We start from the raw sequence: 16,438 nt of genomic DNA, 5'->3' as shown, positions 1-16,438 counted from the left end.
CCCCTCTTCTGTTCTGTCAGCTGATATTAACATTTTAAAATGCTCAACTAAACAATTCTTTGAGCCTAAATGAAGGAATATTTGATCATATATTATGTGCCACCAAAAATAAACATTTTCATGTCTGTTTACACATAAACTTCTGACCCTCAGAGGAAAACTGAGCTGTGGTCATTTCAGCTGAATACGCTTGTTAACAACACAAGACAAAACATGGGCATGCCCTTTACTAAACGTGAGAGTCGGTGAGTATGTGTATTTCTTTATTGAGCATACATAGCTGCTTTTAAAGCATTTTATTCTACAATTTCCCCTGTGAGCCCAGGAAAAAAAATATATATATATATATATATGTATAAATATATATATATGTATATGACTGCTCATGCATTTTTTACATGATGCTGGCGTGCCACTAAATCAACACACAATCACACAAAAACACACAGTCCTTAGTGACAGCTGAGAAATAGGAAAAGCTCAGTGGACATTTATTATCAATGTTAGTGGATGACAGCTTCCCAGCTGCTTCCCTGCTTTCTCTGACAGATCTGAGAGGCTCCTTGTCAGACACTTTATCTCTACCCACCTCCACCTGGGTGCAGAAGTGTTTGTGAGTCAGGAAAAGCTTTTTTAGAATTTAGGAACCAGGTTTTGGAGGAGTTTGTTTAACATAGAGAGCATTAGAGAGGCATCAAACTGTTCAGATTGGATATCAGAATATAAATGGATGGCCATTCTGACTCTTTAAATTATCTTTGTCAAATGGTGGGAAGTGGAGGGGAGTTTTGGACACCAAAAAAAACCCAAAAACAATAAACAGAAATTTGGTTCATGTTTGCTCATTGAGGAATTGGTAGTGAGTCCTAGGGCAAGGCCACATGGAAACCACTGGTCTAAGGTGCCACTGAGTTGATAAATTACTAGATTAAATGTCAGTGAGAAACCAAAGTGATTAAATTTCATCCCAAGTGAAGCTTATGTCTTCACCTGTAACAGCATGTTTAATCCACCTAACAGTAGGGAAAAAGCAAGGAAATCTCTAGAGCCGTGGTTTTTCACTTGGTGGGTTGCAGTGTTAATCTTGACAGCTGTTTTAAATTTCAGTCTAAGTCTTAGTCTTACAGAAGAAATGTTCATTAGTTGTAGTCACATTTAGTCACTTCCACCCTTCATAGAAAAAAAAAAACAATTTAAACCAGTAATAGTTCATAAAAAAGACCCTTACATTTTAGTCAAAAATTTTAATTCCAAACATCTATTCCTTGCCTGGACCTTGCACCAAATCAGAAGTGTGTTCTGTGCACAAATTTAACACTGTATCGCAGAGTGCTTATCAGTGGGTCACAGATGTGAGCCTGGGGAGGAACGAGGTTTGAGAGTAAACTGTCAGTGATATTATAACAAAGTGGAAGTGATTGGAAACAACAGCAACTCAGCCACGAAGTGGTACACCACATAAAATGACGGAGCAGGGTCAGCTGATGTTGAGGCGCATTGTGCACAGAGGTCACCAACTTTCTGCAGAGACAACCACTACAGACCTCCAAACTCCATGTGGCCTTCAGATTAGCTCAAGAACAGTGTGTAGACAGCTTCATGGAATGGGTTTCCATGGCCGAGCAGTTGCATCCAAGCCATACATCACCAAATGCAATGAAAAGCGTCAGATGCAGTGGTGTAAAGCACGCCATCACTGGACTCTAGAGCAGTGGAGAAGCATTCTCTGGAGTGATAATTTGCACTTCTCCATCTGGCAGTCTAATTTACAAGTCTGGATTTGGCGTTTGCCAGGAGAACAGTACTTGTCTGACTGCATTGTGCCAAGTGTAAAGTTTGTTGAAGGGGGATTATGGTGTGGGGTTGTTTTTCAGGAGCCGGGCTTGGCCCCTTAGTTCCAGTGAAAGGAATTCTGAATGCATCAGCATACCAAGAGATTTTGGACAATTACATGTTACCAACTTTGTGGAAACAGTTTGGGGATGGCCCCTTCCTGTTCCAAAATGACTGTGCTCCAGTGCACAAAGCAAGGTCCATAAAGACATGGATGAGAGAGTTTGGTGTGGATGAACTTGACTGGCCTGCACAGAATCCTGACCTCAATCTGGTAGAACACCTTTGGGATGAATTAGAGGAGACTGAGGGCCAGGCCCTCTCGTCCAACATCAGTGTGTCATGAACTAAACCAGAGGCAGGACCCAAATGCACAACTCGAGACCAGGCAGTTCCAAAAACGTGGTTTAATAACAATCAGGGTACGGTACACAGGCAAGCAGTCCAACAGGCAGAGGTATCCAAAACGAGAGGCAAAAGGCAAGGTCGAAAACAAACAGGGTCAAAACTATGAGACTATGAAGTTAGGTAAGAGTGCTGGAACGTGACAATGAAGATCAACGAACTGGCGACGAGACAGAGTGAGACAAGAGATAAAATACACTAGGTAATGGGGAGTGATTGAACACAGGTGAGGGAAGGCACAATCAGGAGCAGGTGCGCACATGACGGGGGAAGGGACAGGACATGTACCTGAAACACAGACAGGGGTAAGTGATCTTCAAAATAAAACAGGAAATGCAAGACATGAAACTTGAGAAATAAATGAACAGATACTTAACAGACATGACACAGTGTGCAACCTCACAAACCTTTTCTGGAAGAATGGTCAAAAATTCCCATAAACACACTCCTAAATCTTGTGGAAAGCCATTCCAGAAGAGTTGAAGCTGTTATAGCCGCAAAGGGTGAACCAACGTCACATTAAACCCTATGGATTAAGAATGGGATGTCACTTAAGTTTACATGTGAGTCAAGGCAGGTGAACGAATACTTTTGGCAATATAGTGTATGTCTTTTTTCTTCAGGAAAAGTGAGACTGAAATCTTAGTGTGAAGCCATGAGGACATACTGTGATGTTTTGTACTTTCTCAAATCTAAACGGCATCATTCTTCTTTTTATAGATTTGAGTTAGTCAACAAAATAAATGAATGAGAAAACCGAAGTGAACTAGAGCAGAACCAACATTAGTTGCGTAGTTTGACAATTACAATGCGTAAAAAGATTGGTAAGCCAGAGGCACAGGTGCACAGGGATATTTAAAGCTGTGCAAAGCAAACATGGAGTTAATCCTCCCATGCATGGATGATTAAATGCATTTACTGAGGGCAAGTGATTGAAAGAGACAACATTGTAATTAACAACACAAAGAATAAGTTGAGTGAACTTCCAATTCCTACATTGTGCATAAATTAGATTTGCATAATTACATTGGACTTCCCAAGGAAATATTATTGATCACAGTACCATTACCTTTGCATAATGTATAACAGAGAGATATTTGCACTACTTTAATCAGCCTTGAGTCTTTCGTTTTCATGTTTTGTTTACGTAAAAAAAAAAGTATTCATCCAACATCTGTACTCCTTGTATAGTGTACATTAGACAGGTATAAACAGTAAATCAGGGAGTAAATCAGGAATCAGGAGTAAGTCAGTGACTTAAAGGTGGTGCAGTGTGAAAGAAGACTTAATAAACTCTATACTTTATGCATATAAAAATGCCATATATTATTCAACCAAAGTAAGAGTCACATAAAGACAGGGCTGGATACAGACAATATCCTTGAGTGTAGCCTGACACTTTAGATATGAATATTAGCAGTCGGTGTTCAACCCTCCCTCATTTCCATCCTGATCATTATGCATGTGTAGGAGAAAGAGCAAGGAGCAGCAATGGAAGTGGAGAGGAAGATGGAAAGGGAAAAAGTTGGAGACTGAGGGTGTTAGCATTTAGAGATGGAGATATCATTGTTTTTTGTTTCAAAAATAGAGGGGCAGAAAGAGAGCTGGAGGAAAGAAAACTTCATTGAAGTGGAGAAAAACGGCACAGGCCTCCACCACCACCCACTTGTACAAACATAGATTCAGGGGAGATCCAGCTCTGTTTACAGTCCAAAGAGATCTATTGCTGTATAGTTAATTGGAGGTCAGGCTCAATAGCTTTAACTTGCCTGAATCTCTATAACAAGATTTACGGTCAAGTCAACTTTCCCTGTAAACCACAAACAACACATGATAATACAAACAGCATATCATCTTATAGGCTGCAACTGCTGAGGTCCATCTACCTGTCTCTTTCTACATTGACATATCATATATTGTTGGTTTAGACAGGCCTTTTTGAGGAGGTTTTATTCCCATTCTAAAATGTTGCTACAGAATATGTGGGATTCATAGGCTATTTCTAGATGATACATTGGATTACTATTTTTTTAATTAGATTTTTCACAAGTTATAATATCCAGGTATGGTAGCTACAGTACTGCTTGTTACAAAAAAATGAGCTCAAACATTACTTGATCATGATTTGAACTCTGTACCTGCCATCCCTAAATTCACCCTCTTTGTTCTAAAAAACAGGTGCAGCAGCTCTCCTTACGTTTGTGCACTAACCAGATGCTGTTTCTTTGAGGTAGTCTTCCTGCTGTTCTAAAGATATTTGGCAAGAGAAATGAGGCTACAAGAGATATTTGGGATCATTTGGAGCTAAGATTTCCAGATGGTACAAGAGGATGCTTGACCTTGATTTCCAAAAGAGCAAAACAGTAAACTTAGCTTCTTCAGGCATGACTGTGTGCCTGAGTATTGATGTGGTTGTGGTTGTCAATGCTCTATGACAGTACTGCTAAGGAAAAACAATGTGCACAGACCTCAAACATAGCTTAGTCTATTTAAAAGTGATCCAACTCTTTACCCAGTGACTCCTAATTTGTTTTACTTTCAACAGATGCATTTAGTTACAAGTCAAGTGTCCAACAAACATTACTGGACTGTAGCAGAGTCCAAGGAATTTGGATAAAGATGTTGCAACATGGAAAACATTTATTAAGAATAAAAGTAGTTGTTAAAATTCAAGTCTATACACCTGCTGTCCAAATAGGAGCATGTTTTCCACATTTCCTGCAGATGTACTCATGCTGTTTCTCTAAAGGCACTACCTGGCTGGAGCAGCCCCACGTACAGCTGTAATTTAGCTCACAGGGTCAGAACAGTCAGCTGCTGACCTAATTCCCACAGTAGATGCTAATGTATGATTTCATTGGTCAATGTGGATTTTAAAACAAATTTGGTGTCTTCCTTCTAAAATTACCACTCAGAATGTGATTGAATCCTCTCAGATGCTTTTGTTTTTACTTTTACTGCTCTTCTGGCCGTCTCTCTGGTCTTAAGTCTCCTACAGATTGTGCGTTTTTAGCAATCCCATAAGTTTATGGAATGCCAGAAGACATCAAGTTTAATGTGTGCCGACTGTACAGTGACAACTTCCACTAAAAGCCGCTGAATCGCAGGCTACAATGTACACTGACATGCAAGAAATAAACATCATCAGTGTGTGCCACATTAGCGTGCGTCATCTACCTATGTCGCCAGTGCTGCCAGTATGAAGCAAGGAAACATCAAAGCTATTGCAACTGTTAGAAAAATATCTGAGATCAACATTTTTCTCTTCATTGGAATCCCATAAACGTCTGCATTTTGGCATTGTCTCCATTCTAGTGCTAACTTGTTTGTTTGTTTATACCACTGTCATTTCTTGCTACATTCATATTGGTTTGTTAGTGGATATAGGTCGTAGCAGCACTCACATTGTGAGATGGTCATCCTGTATTTCTGACACTGTCAGAATTTTATCCCAAGACCATGACAACAGTCATCTTTGGGCCTGGCTCACAGTGCAAAATGGTACGACCATTTTACAGCCACAACCAAAGATTTTGCAAACATTGGTCATCTTTCATCTGGGACAGCCCAAAATCACACAGTGTGGACCAGACTTTACACTCAAATGGATGGTCACATGCTGGTGTTAAAGGGCATCAGCCGGGAGAGGAAGATGCTTCAGCAGAGTGTGGGCTCATGATGTCATCTCTCCTGAATGATGTTCCTCTCAGTCTGTTGTGTTGTCATTCGCCTCTCCCTGTCATATCGATTGTGTCACGGGGTCAGTGGGGTCAGTCCTCCACCAGCTCTATGTCTCATTGCCCATTTTCTCTCATAAAATCAGACTCCTTTTGGGGCAGAGATGAGCACACATACAGTTACATACATACAGACACACATCTGCAAAAGAAATCAACCGGCAAAGCTTTAGCAAGGTAACCATGGAAACACAAGGTCCTGCCTGAGCACCTTTACTGTGTATACATGCATGCTGTTGGCCCAGGTAAAAATGGAATGGTCATTGACAGAGCTAGACATTTCTATCAGTGCTAGTGTTCATGATTTAGATGCTTGTTAAAATGAGGCTGATCTGAACATACAAGGGTCATACTCACCTCAAAATAACTGCAAAATCAGTCTTGACGTTTTGTGCATCTTTTTACAGCAGCGACAGCTTTTACACTGTATAACAATGACATACATGAATGAGACACTCACACTTACCACGCACACATCACACATGTGGTAGTGTAGACTAAAGGCTTCTATCTGTTGAGCACCAAAGTTTCAGAATACTAGGAGATAAACACAGACCTGAACTTTCCCCTCCTGATATAGATCTACTCTCTGACCCCGGAGGTCAGTGGACCAGTGCTGTGGGGGGCCAGGGTCGTGCACTATGTCAAAATATTGTTTGATTTATATTTCCTTACTAGCCACAGTGGATGTGAGCAAAAAAAGTGAATGTCAAGACCTGGTTAAGAATCATCTGAACGCTCAGTGAATATGCACAACAGTGGAACAACCAAGCATGCAATTATGTGATTACACAAGCAAGGACAGTTCACTCAGCTTGGTTCAATAATCTTAAGGCTTAGACCCCCTTAATGAAATGATGCAAATTTAAAGCAACACATTTTAAAAGTGTAATATTTTTTATATTTTAGCTTAAAGCGTTAGCCGATGATACTGCTGCATTCATATTTGGATCATCGCCTAATTTGTACGGATTGTGATAAACTAGAGCTGGATGTTAATTTGGCTGCAGAAACACATTAGCTGTCTGTCAGAAGATTTAATCTGGGAAAAAAATGGAAATGGTAAGATTCAACCCTGTGGCAGTATTTCTCAGCTTTTACAGCATCTCAAAGTGTGACATGTAACTGAGACATTGAGTAAAGCTTACTGGAAGCCTGAAAAGCTGTCTGAATTATTTTTACTAGTTCCGGTTGCTTTATGCCCTGCACAGAAATAGAAATCTTACACAAGCAGTGTGTTGACCTGGAGCTGTGAGGCTCTGACACTGACAGCAACTGATGTAATGGTCTCACTAACATCAGGTTTCCTCTCTCCAACAGCCCAGACTGTTATATATCATGGTAGATTGGTTTTCTTTCTTCTTTTATGTTTTGATTATGCTACTGCAAAGCAATAAATATATAGTTAGATGTTTTGGAGAAAATCCGATTCTCCTTAATGAAAGATGTGAGTGTCTGACCCTCTGTTTTTGACATTTTAATTGATTTTGTTCCTATAAAACCATTTTGATCATCCCTGGCTGGCTTTACAGTCTGCAAAATTGTGTTATAGTGTTTGCTTATGTTTATCTTTGGGTCTGATATATTATTGACTCTTTCAACTTCATCTCAGTCTTTTTCTCTCTGTTCGTCTCACTCCTTAGAATTTGTCAGAGCTGCTGGCGGTGGTACGCCTTCCCTTTATTCACCCATCCTACCTGCTCAACGTGGTGGATAATGAGGAGCTGATCAAATCGTCCGAGGTGTGTCGGGATCTGGTCAACGAGGCCAAGCGCTATCACATGCTGCCCCACGCACGGCAGGAGATGCAGACACCCAGGACTCGGCCCAGACTATCTGCTGGTACCTACACAAACATTTAACCATTTTTTAAGTAGTACTGTCACTCAATGATAGAGTTCAGGTCTGCATAAGAACAGCTGGACTTGTCACTGAATTATATTGATTTTTGCTCATAACTGCTCTTTATCATCTTTTTAGAAATTTCTAAAAGAGAAGTTCACCTATAATCCTCACAAAGACCATGTGTCCAAATGTCAGCACTGCTCTTTCTTTTTACTATCAAACAAATGACTGCTGTTGATGCTGTTACTGCCAAAGTCGAAAGTGCTGAACGATAACAGCTTCCTGATGTTTTGTCGGCCTCTAAATTCCAACTCCATGAGAACAAACCAGCACAAAAACATAAACAAACAACTTTCAACACCAGCAGATTTGAACAGACACCATCCAACCAGTGTCCAAGCCCTCGAAAAACAAGTTTGTTGATGTTGTAAAATCAAAGAATCTGTGCTGGCAGTTATAAGGCGCTAACAAATTACCTCTGGCCATTCAATTTATCCTCTAGGTCATCCAGAACTTCCCTTTTTCCCCTGTAAAGAGCTGCTTAATTATAGTCTCAGCATGATATCATGGGCCTCACAACAGCACACTTTAACATTCAATGAAGTTATTTTCTGCTTGGTAGGATAGGGATAATAGCCTAACAAATGGCTCTTAGCTGCCGTGTTTGTGTGTCTTGATTGGCTGTGATCACGCATGTATTGCTCAGCCATCCGCAACCAGGATCCAGTGGGTTTGCAGAGAAGAAAGTGGCAAATATACTATACGTGCAAGACAGCAAAATAGCTGAAGATGTGATTTTAGGACAGTGTAAAGTTGTTGTGGATTTTGTTTGAAACAGAGAATGAAGTGAAGAAACATGTAAGAACTGAAGGAGCGGTCGAGATGCGATCAGATGGGAGCAAGGGCATTCAGAAAGGAAGTTTAAGTTTTATTCCTTGCGTGTATGACTAATTCTGCAAGCAGTAACCAAATGTGCCAGAGTAGCAATTTTGTGTATGTTCTAAATTTGTAAAAGCAGATGGGGCACAAGCTGAGATGAACTGATATGTTTATATAATGTTTTTGTACTTCTTCTAATTAACATAGCAACTTGTCTGATGGTCAGAAAGCACTGTTTTGGTCTCGTCAGGCCAAAGAACTTTTTTGACTTGACCATGGAGTCTCCCTCACACCTTTTGGCAAGAGAAAGCCACTGTTGAAGAAAACTTTAGTCCTCCAACTCTAGTTTCACACGTAACACTTAATGAGTTGAAATAATAAGGCTTAAAACAGCCAGGATACAGTCTGCAAGTAAGAAACTTAATTCGTAATGATAGCCACATAAAATACTTGAGAATTTGTTTTCCTATCAGTTGTAAGCTCTCTTTTTTGTTTGTTTAGAGAGAAGCCTGAAATAAGCCAACCTAAACTTTATTTTTAAGATACCCTCAAAGACTGAACCTATTATTGTAATAATAAGCTGATGCCTCGCAAGATATCGTTTATTTAGATTCTGCAGAAACAAAAGATTTTCATCAAAGGAACTGGCTGTGTGACCCTCAAACATGAAATAAAAAAAGGCTTAGTACTATCAGTTTTTGAATGACGTGTGCCATGACCTAGGATTTTTTGACATCCGTTCATTGTGTGAAAACCACTTAAATAGGAAAAAAATTGAAATTCTGCGAGGATGTATGAATGACAGGCTCTTGAGAAAGACACTTAAACTCCTAACTTCAACCTTGCCGAGTAAATACCAGTTGTCAGAGTGTCTGTACAGCTTCACCCAGTCCCACCCCACATTGTCCTTTTGACTGTATCTGTCACAAAGTAAAGCTGGGAAGAGAGAGTTTGCAACAGGCTAAAGTTTGGGGAAAATGTGAAATACACGAGTGAAGTTAAAGTTGAGAGTACATTGGGAAAAAGCAACTACTCATGAGGTGTGACATCGAAAGAATCATGTGAAGTTGACTCAGCGTTTAAAATAGTCAGACAAAAAAGGTTTGATGTTTGGGGAGCAGGTGGCTTAGTGGTTAAAGGCGCTCTCCATGTACACGGGCTCTCCATGCTGGTTCGAATCCTGCCTGAGGCCCTTTGCCGCATGTCTCTCCCCCACTCTTGACCCTGTTTCCAACTCTATCCACTGTCCTCCTCTATCTAATAAAGGCACAAAAATGCCCAAAAATAAAAAAGAAAGCTTTGATGTTAACAGCCAAATAGAAATAGGAGATAAATAAGAAAAGCATGGTCACAGCTCTTCTCTTTCATTGTAGTTGTGAAAGTGTCTGTTGAAGTGAAAGTGTGCATGTCTGTTTATATCCACAAATAGCATCCCAATGATCAGGATAAAGTAAAACAAGGGTACTGTGTGTAGGTGTTCTATGTGTGGGCAATAGTATCAGATCTTCAGCTTTTACACTAACATAACTACACTAACCTAAATAGTATGTTTTCGGGATTTGTGTGCTATAAACTCGCAGCTTTCAACGTCTGCAGCCTCCCCCAAAAGGTATGAAAATGAGCTCTAACCAGATGTTACCTTTGTAATCCATGTTGAAGACAATGCAGCCAATCTGCTCTAACTCTCCTCACTCAGGGGGACTCTTGTGTCTTTTCTGAGAAACTTTCCAAAGATTCCTTAAAAGTTTGATCAAACAGTTTGATCAATCTGAATATGTAGCTTATATCAGAAACACTTAGAGAATAATGAGACAGTTTTACTGTGCTTAAAGTTTTTGCATAATTTTGGCTCATTGTTTTGATTTTTCTTCTATGGGTGCAGTCCTTGCAGCATAGATGTATAGCCAACCTGTAAACCACAAATAAAAGTTTTTAGCAATCATCAAATGTCACGATTTGTCACAAAATTAGCCAAATAGCTTTATTTTATATATTACACAAGAATAGATCAAGAAATAATAACCTGGACTGTCATGGCCACTCAAACTTGGGGGACAGATATTTAGGAACTCAGTTTTTTCCCCCCAAATCTTAATATTCCTAGGTTTAAAAAAATGTTCACTATGTAGCAATGATAAAGTTCTAATTTCTCATGTAGAATGTCTCACTAAAATAAAATGTTTTGAGTTTTTCATAGTTATTATATTTTGTATTCTAAATCAGTGCCTCAAAACGATGCTTTAGTGTTGTGTAAGAGCATGTATTTACTTGCAGCAGGTCTTTATATAACTTTGTTCCCTTTTGTTAAGTAATCATTTCAGACAAATTACAGATGGATATGATAGTGATTTCATCAGGCAGGTGAAGGTGCTGATATGAAGGAAGCAGGTAAACATGGAGGTCAAATAATGATGTCATCATGATGACAAATGTAACAAAAAAATACTGTTTTTTTTTTCACTCTAATTTGTCAGGCAGCTGTGCCAGATGTCTGACTTTGGTAAGTGATCGGGTGGCATGAATCATATAAGCAAAAGTACAATTTACAAGGGATTTTGCATTATTCAGTTTGTGTTTTTCTTTTGTCTTTTTTTTGTTTTGTTTTTTTTTTTTTTGTTTTGTTTTGTTTTGTTTTGTTTTGGTTTTTTTTTTACTTAACCATCTTAAGAAAATTAGTGGAAACAGAAAAATCAGAGTTACATAGAAATACAATTTCTTCATAAATAAAAACACTCATGCTGTTGAATACTTCATTTTCAAAATGCAGACTATAGCATAATTCTTCCCATTTTCCAAGAAGGAACCCCAATGTAAGACCCCTCTCTTGCATTGCCCCTCAGAATTTTTGCTTGCATGATGGCCCTGATAATAACAGTGCTTATATTTGATAACATATTCATTTTAACATTGGCATCACAGTTACCAACAAGGTACTTCCTTTTGAGCTGCACATCAAACAAAACAGGACAGTAGTGCAAGTTATAATTCACCCTACAGTGTATTTAATCAGTTATAAGATTATTTAAGCAGGTCGTAGTGGAAAACGTGTTCTAACTTGATTTTTCCCTTAAACACAGAGTCAAACTAAATGTCAGTAAGACTTAATATTTTCCAACCAAAATGCCATAGTTTAAAAAAAAAAAGAATACTGTCAAGATTTGGTTACCCCCATCCCTCATCGCTCATCTCCATCCTTCGATCCTCCAACCTTTTTCCTTCAAAGCTTTGAATGACAGCTCTTCCTGTGAGACTTCATGGAGTTAAAACGCACACACACGCTACCCGTCAGCAGTGCAGCTCTCCTGTGTTGTGTTCTGACAGGTCAGTGTTGGGTTGTGTTAGCTTGTGATTGTGTTCAGGGCTTCAGGGGTCAGGGCAGCTTCGGCACACAGATGTGGAGTCGCTCTGACGTGTGTGACCAAGCAGAAAGTGCTGAAAATAGCCTCTATATGTGCATGAGGTGATAATAAATAGCTGCATGTGTGCAGACTAAGGACTGTTAAATCAAGCTGCCTGTGGACTTTTTTAATTGACTTAATTAGACTCTGAAGGTTCATATCAGTGGAGTGACTTTGACATTTATGTAGAATGGAAATGAAAGGAATTCGCTTTACTGTTAGTGCTAAACTGACAAGAACATTGATGTGCACAAAGAAGAAGAAAATCCCCATTTGGCTCAGACATTTAAGAAAAGTTTCCAAGATAATTGAGACAGTTTCAAAATAACTAAAACAGCTAATGGGATAAAAAGAAAAGATAAAAATACAAAACCAGAAGGCTTGGAAAAGTTCTCTTGAAAGACTTAGTCAAGCAAAGTAAAAAACCCTTGTGGTGAAAGAGAAAAGTGAGTGTAAACACATGCAGCAATGGCAGCAAACTTATCACAAAGGAAAACAATAAGAGAACAAAGTCAGTATGATTAATGAGTGTGAATTTGAGGTTGGAGGCTCTTGGGAAGGAAGACAAAGTTTTTTTGTTTGTTTTTCTTTTCCGCAAGAACAGCTGATGCAGCTGCAGCTTTCTTTAAAAAAAAAAACACTTCCTTTTATTATGTGTGTAACCCTATTTTAGCTTGTGTATCAAGTTAAAAGAAGTGCTCAGGGAGAAACTGTCACAATTACTTCTGCTGCTGTAACTATCTGTTTTTTTTTCCTACACTGAAATTTTCTATGAAAAAAAGAGGCAGCCAGCTTGAAGCTGTCTTCTTTTGGTCTTTCTCTATTTCTTTATATGCTCCTTGCGTCCCACAGTACCATCATTTCAATTTGTCTTTGCTCCTTCCAGCAAGGAATTGAAAGAGAGATGGGAGGAAGCGATATAAGGACAGAGGAGGATAACTGATGCCATTATTGAAAGCTTGAAGCTTTTCACCTTGTGCTCGAAAACCTTATATAAATACTTAAACATCAGACAAGTTAAACATTTTGCCTGTCAGCATCCGCAGCACTCTGGTGTCTTTGATTCAGCCTACGCTCCTATAAACTCATGGAAACTTTTCTGATTGCTTGCTTTGTCCTACCTCTGCCCTACCTTTGTCCTTCCTTTCCACCCCCCTTTCTCCTCCCGCACTGTCCTGTAGGTGTAGCAGAGGTGATCGTTCTGGTGGGAGGGCGTCAGACGATCGGGATGAACCAGCGCTCCCTGACAGCAGTCACCTGTTTCAACCCTCAGAACAGTAAGTGGTACCCACTGGCCAGCTTGCCCTTCTACGACCGAGACTTCTTCAGTGTCATCTCAGCTGGAGACAACATCTACTTGTCAGGTGAGCTGAATCATCCATTACACTGGCACAACTTGCTGTTGCTGTTACTTAGTGACACAGAGCAGTGTTTCGGGTTTATCAAATGGAACCCAAACTGTTAGTTTTGAAGGCTTATTCATCTGTTACTTTGAAAGTTTCTCTGTTCAGCACCGAAGATAACATCAATATCCTTTTCAGTGTGCTCTTAAAGAAATGTGTGCCTCTTTGATTCTTTGATTTTGTCTGCCCTACTTTGGTTCTTACAATATCATACAGTTTTAGTTCCACTGTTCAGTCCGTGTCTCTCTCTATGAGACGCCTTTAATTTGTTTCTCCAGTTCCACACTGAATTTCTCCCTCCATGCTCCATCTGTGCCAAAATCCTTCACGGGTCTCACACCTTGACATTTCAACCTAGAAATGCAGCAGGATTTGTCCTACATATACCATTCTTCTCCCTCATTTCATATAAATGTAAATTTTTGTTTGGCCATTGGAGCAAGTCTGCATGTGTCAGGGTCACTGAGTCTCTACAAAGCTAACATGGAGCTGAAAAACAACACAGATTTACTGCATAGCAGCAAAACACTTGTATTGACCATTTTTCCCACTGTTAATTTTAAAAATGTTCTGAAGGAAATATAACAGGAATCTGAAAGAAAAAAGAGACAAGGTTATGTTTTCATGATTAAATCATTATCCTACAATTTCACTATGGTAAAAATGCCTCAAATAAAGATGTAATTCTGCTGGAACTTGGTTTAAAATTAATTTTCGTTCATTAGCCACATTCAGTCACTTGGTTTTCTCTATTCCCCCGATTAGAAACTTTGATTGTCAGCCCCCTGTCCTTTGAAACAAATAGCCCTAAATATCCACTTAAGTTAATACTCTTCCTTATTCCAGGAGGGACAGAGAGTGGTGTGATGGTGGCTGACGTTTGGTGCTACATGTCTCTGCTGGACAACTGGAACCTGGTGTCCCGGATGACCGTGGCTCGCTGCAGACACAACAGCCTGGTGTATGACGGAAAGCTGTACACCATTGGAGGACTGGGAGTATCAGGGAATCTGGACCACGTGGAGAGGTGAGAGTCACACAACATCACCAGCAGCCTGTCTCTAAACAGCAGACACCTCCAGCAGCTCCCAGCTGGTGTCTGCAGTGACACAGCTCTAACCTTTGCTGACAGCCTTCTCAGAGAGGGAGAATGATTTTGCAGACAGGTGCTGGATGATAGGTGATCCAATTCAAGTAAATACACAGCAGAACCTTACAGATGTTTCATCGTGCAGCAGTGCAGTGTATTGGTAAAGTGTTTTGACAGGTAAGTAAGGATTTTTGAGAGAGCAGAAAGGTGTAATGGAACAAGTGTGAGCCAGAGCATTTTAAACAGTGGCAGCTGTGAGTGTTGTCATTCAGAGGCAGAGCACCTCTTACTTGTTTGTGAGCCCTGTGAGTGAGAGATTTGCTTTTAGAGAGCAGATCACTATTGTATGTCTGATTCCATCCACCTCAGCATCGTCACTTTGCTGACATCTTATGTGAAGGTCATCCTCTTTGGACTATTCAGCTGACTCTTTAACTCTTTCTTTTTTTTTTTTAATGTGCTGTTGGGACTCTTGTGGGCTGAAAACCAGAACTGTTCCTCATGAAGCAGAGTTGATTTCAGTCTGCATTAAACAAGAACAATTGTTGTTCATGTGCAAATGCCTTATTCACTCCTCTTCACTTTTATAACTCTGCTGCTCATTTATTTCTCCTTTAACCAGAGGAGTAGTTTTAGCAGTGATGCTTCCTCCTGCACAGCAGAGTGAGATGAACCAAAACAATCAGATGAACATTACTGGGTTTATTACAGCAGGCCTATTCTGCTCATTACCTAGCCGCTCAGTTGATCTCTAAAGCTGTTCATAATGCACGGTAGATCTCCAAATGAAACACACTAATTTGATATTTCCCATAATGCTGCCACACATGACAGAGTAGATGGAAGATTTGCCCCAGAATGCATGCACGCTTGATTCTGCGAGCTGCTTAATTTGACAGCTGACTGTGTGTCGAGATCACTCACCGTTCTAGAGAAATCAGTGTTTCACCATGTGATGGGGTTTTGTGTTCCTCTGCCTGCTTCTGTGTGCCTCTCAACAACTTGACTCAATTATAAACACTATAAAACTAACCTACTTTGCCCCTGTCGAAGAACTAACAGAAGCCCTCTCCCCTCAATTTTACTGACCAAAGGTTATAATAGGGCGTGGAGAAATAACCACATACTGAGCAAAATAATTGAGTTTAGTTTGAAAGAAAATGCCAGCTGCTCATGCTGAAGCGAACTATTTGCAACACAAGGTCAGGGCTGTATACACCGCCCTGATCATTTAGGAGCTAATGGCTCACTCATGCTGTTTGGGAAAATTGTGGAAGCAGTCAAAGGTCTTGTTTCTAAGCAACTCAGGTTTTTACTTTGTCTTATTTAGAAACAAAATTAAGTTATATGCTTGAACGATTCCTGGTTCCTAAAAGCATTAACAGACTGAAGGAGATGTGCTTTCTGAGAGAGAACTGATGGGGATTTGTGCTTAATATTTGTATTTATTTATCATGATAATGCTATTGATAATAATTCATATGTCAGATTTTCATTTTAAACGGGTTATTTGAATTCTCTTGTTTCCTGATTAAATGTGTTGACATGAGAGGCCTATACCATCAGCTGTGTCTCTGATTTGTGAACAAATCAGCTGGAAAACTCTTCCAATATGAGCTGCATTAAGTGCTATGGAGAAAATATAAATCTTTAAAAAGTGAATGAGGTGACAGTTTAACTGACGTAAAAACCCAGATTCAAATTGGGCTGAAATTCATTATGATATAAACGTGTTTTTAAAAATAATACTAATGCTGTAACCCAATTTTATTCAAAATAACATATTCTACAATGTCTTTCTCCTCTCTTCCACTGTTCAAAGCAGTGCAGTGGCCTTGAATTTGGAAT

The 16,438-nt window shown here is 39.6% G+C and overlaps 1 protein-coding gene across 3 annotated transcripts in view; it reads left to right on the top strand.

The window, feature by feature from the left end:
- Positions 1 to 16,438, top strand: part of LOC121521696 (kelch-like protein 29) — a 146,991-nt gene that overhangs the window by 108,746 nt on the left and 21,807 nt on the right. For all 3 annotated transcript variants that reach the window (XM_041805839.1, XM_041805838.1, XM_041805840.1), the window contains 3 exons: positions 7,619 to 7,817; positions 13,279 to 13,461; positions 14,347 to 14,527. In XM_041805839.1, coding sequence (XP_041661773.1) covers positions 7,619 to 7,817; positions 13,279 to 13,461; positions 14,347 to 14,527 — 563 coding nt within the window. The remainder of the gene's footprint in view (positions 1 to 7,618; positions 7,818 to 13,278; positions 13,462 to 14,346; positions 14,528 to 16,438) is intronic.

The sequence above is a fragment of the Cheilinus undulatus genome, linkage group 14 (assembly GCF_018320785.1).
Source record: "Cheilinus undulatus linkage group 14, ASM1832078v1, whole genome shotgun sequence".
In the NCBI taxonomy this organism is placed as follows: domain Eukaryota; kingdom Metazoa; phylum Chordata; class Actinopteri; order Labriformes; family Labridae; genus Cheilinus; species Cheilinus undulatus.
The sequence above is the reverse complement of the archived record's forward strand: the minus strand, read 5'-3'. Positions and strand labels throughout refer to the sequence as shown.